The 2,949-nt window shown below is 43.5% G+C and overlaps 1 protein-coding gene across 1 annotated transcript in view; it reads left to right on the top strand.

The window, feature by feature from the left end:
- CDKAL1 (CDK5 regulatory subunit associated protein 1 like 1) overlaps positions 1-2,949 on the top strand; it is a 768,993-nt gene that overhangs the window by 670,222 nt on the left and 95,822 nt on the right. Inside the window, exon 13 of the mRNA XM_045295775.1 lies at positions 2,051-2,080. Within this exon, the coding sequence (XP_045151710.1) occupies positions 2,051-2,080 (30 nt within the window). The remainder of the gene's footprint in view (positions 1-2,050; positions 2,081-2,949) is intronic.

The raw sequence follows: 2,949 nt of genomic DNA, 5'->3' as shown, positions 1-2,949 counted from the left end.
CAAGGAGCTTCTTCCTCCCTCCATAGTACAGGCCACGCTACTTGACTGGACGGTGACTGGGGAATAGGTCAGTCGGTAGAGCCTGCGGTCCACAACGCTTGGCTGGGAGACGCTCAGGAGAATGCACTGACTTGTATGTGAGATCTAAGGTGGTTTTATTGAGATACTTGTTGATGTGTAGTACAGACAGTGCGCAATAAGGCCTTGGTTTCCCAGCTTCATGGTATATTGTTTATAACGTTAAAAACACTCGTTTCTAGGCTTGGAGTCCTATAAGGTGGCTCCGTGTGAGTAACTGACTTCCATACCCGATCAACAAAGAGGGTGCATTTGTGGGACCATGGAGCTGGGTGTCACTCTGGAGCCCTGTGAGAGGACCTGACCATCCCACCAAGGATGAGAGGCTGATGTGTAGCTCTCTTTCCGCGGTCAGTTACAGGAGCCTTGTAAGTGATGCTGGCCGAGTTTGCTAGTGCACCCACAAGCAGACCACACTCTCTCCCTCTCTCGTCTGGTCATGTGGAATTCCGACTCTGCTTTGGCTTGAGAAGCTAATTATGGTTGATTTTAGGAAAGCGTGATTAACAATCACTTCCAGTTGTTGGAAAGGCACCTGTGGAGATGACATGCCTGTTTGTACAACTTTATGAACATGAGGAAGAAGAGAGAAGAACAAACCCAACTCTATAATCTTCTGCAACAACCTATAAAATGACATCTCTAGTCTTCAATAATTAAACAAAAACATTTTTATTCACATAATGTTACAATCATATTGCCAAAACCAACTTCATGCTTACTTTTTTTTAACTAATTCATTTTCTCATTTGTGGCAATCTAGGAAGGTTTATTAAATCTAATGACTGTTTTAGGATTAAGTAGGAGAAAAGCATGTTCTAATTACAAGGTTGGATAAAAGCAAACTAATTAACCCAAAGCGTGCATTTCCTTCCTCATGGCTGTCTGGTCAGCCATCTCCGCCATGAACTTGGGTTACCTAGCTCCTGAGTTTTTAAATCATGTTTTTCGATTGCATTTTTTACACCAGCTGTACCATTAACACGACTGTAATTCCTGTCACAGTTGGAGGCTTCCGTTAATAAATGTTTTGTTTGGGTGGGGGAGGGTGCAGACACACAGTGAGATGGGAATGCTTGTGATTGAACCAAGGGAAAGTCCCCGGCCTTACTGGAGGGGCAGGAAGGGAAATAACGGCCTTCCACAGTATGGAGGGGAGCCTTCCCTTCCCTGCTCCGTGTCGCAGATGCGTTCACTTGCCGAAAGAACCCTTAGTCCATCCTTCACCAAACCAGAGGAAAAGACCACATGGAAAAGTGAGTATTAACCAACAGCAAGTTAAAGGTCTATGTAACCACGTTCATCCGCAGCAAGCATGCAACATCCTTTATGTATGTATATATATATGTATACATACATATATATGTGTGTGTATCTCTAGCTCTTTCTATCTGTCCGTGCACACCTGGTGGGCTGACTGAGAGGCTGGCTGACTACACAGAAAGACCTGACAGCCTCCTTCCCTAAAGATTACAGCCAAGAAACCTGGGAGGCACATATACACTTACGCAAGGGGTCACTCCAAGTTGAAATAGATTCAACTGTGTGCATGCATATATACATATTAATATAATAGTATATTTATGTACACATACACACGTAGCTGTGAGGGGACTTCAGAAGTGTCTGGGAAAATAGAACTAAAAGGAAATGCCATCTTCCCCACAAATTTTAGAAGACAGCCGTGTGTGTCCGTGTGTGTATACATATATATTATGTATTTTATGAAATATGGAATCATTTCTTTTTCGGTATTTTGTATACACAACCCACTGCCATCAAGTCAGTTCTGACTCATAATGACCATATAGGTCAGAATAACACTGCCCCTTTGGGTTTTTGATGCTGTAGATCTTTGGGGGAGACACAGCTTTCACCTGTGGAGTGACTGGTTGGTTCAGCCCACTGACTTATGGTTAGCAGCTCAATCCATACCCTACTGCACCCCCAGGACTCCCCATGTTCTGTACAGACTGAGCAAAATGCAGACTCACAGTACTGGGTTTGAACTCCGTAGGAAGTTATTTCACCCTATTATCCTAAAAGTATGGGTTCCAGGATATGTTTTTCATTTTGAAATAGTAAGTAATGGTGTGTGGGCTTTTTCAAAAGCACACTGGTTGTGTTTTCAAAACTGGAAAGAATAACTAGGGTTTTAATGGATCTGATTATAATTTTGAAGATGGATGCTATATTGATTAAAAAAAAAAAACACCCATAGGGATAAATGATAAATTCCAGGAGAGCAGAGACGATATACAATACAAGCTACAGACTTGGTGACCAAAAATTAATACACAGACTTTTTTTCCATTTGGATCAGTCAAATGTAAAAGATTACATTATTATACTTTATCTGGGGGTCCATCAGTCAGAATCAACTGGACACCAACTAACAACGACCTAATTCTTTTGTTGACTTTATTTCCTCGAATCTTTACACACGCAGTCAAACACTAGTCAGTTCAGACTCCTGGCACGGCCCTACGGAGTCTCCCTAGAACTGGGCTCTGTTGGCTTTCCTCGGGCGGAGAGTCCTCACAAGTGGTTCACCGGGTCTTCTTCCCAACCTGCCACGAAGTCAGTGCCGACCCCAGTGACCTAAGAGGACAGGGTAGAATGGCCTCTGAGTTTCTGAGACTGAAACTCTCCATGGGAGTAGAAAGTCCCATCCATACTTCTCCTGCAGCGTGGCTGGGCTTTCAGTCGGATGACCTTGGGATCAGCGTGCACCGTGTAACCCCTCCACCTGCCACCAAGGCACGGGGCATTTTCTAGTGGACACTGGCTTTTTAGCCAGTCTTTTGCATATTGAGTTAAAGTTTCATATCTTGACCTAAGGGGCATCAGTGTTAGCCCTTATAAAGGAAA

The sequence above is a fragment of the Echinops telfairi genome, unplaced genomic scaffold (assembly GCF_000313985.2).
Source record: "Echinops telfairi isolate 266 unplaced genomic scaffold, ASM31398v2 ScPeMD7_5868;HRSCAF=6743_0, whole genome shotgun sequence".
Classification (NCBI taxonomy): Eukaryota; Metazoa; Chordata; class Mammalia; order Afrosoricida; family Tenrecidae; genus Echinops; species Echinops telfairi.
Note: the sequence above shows the minus strand (reverse complement) of the source record. Positions and strands in the feature narration are given on the sequence as shown.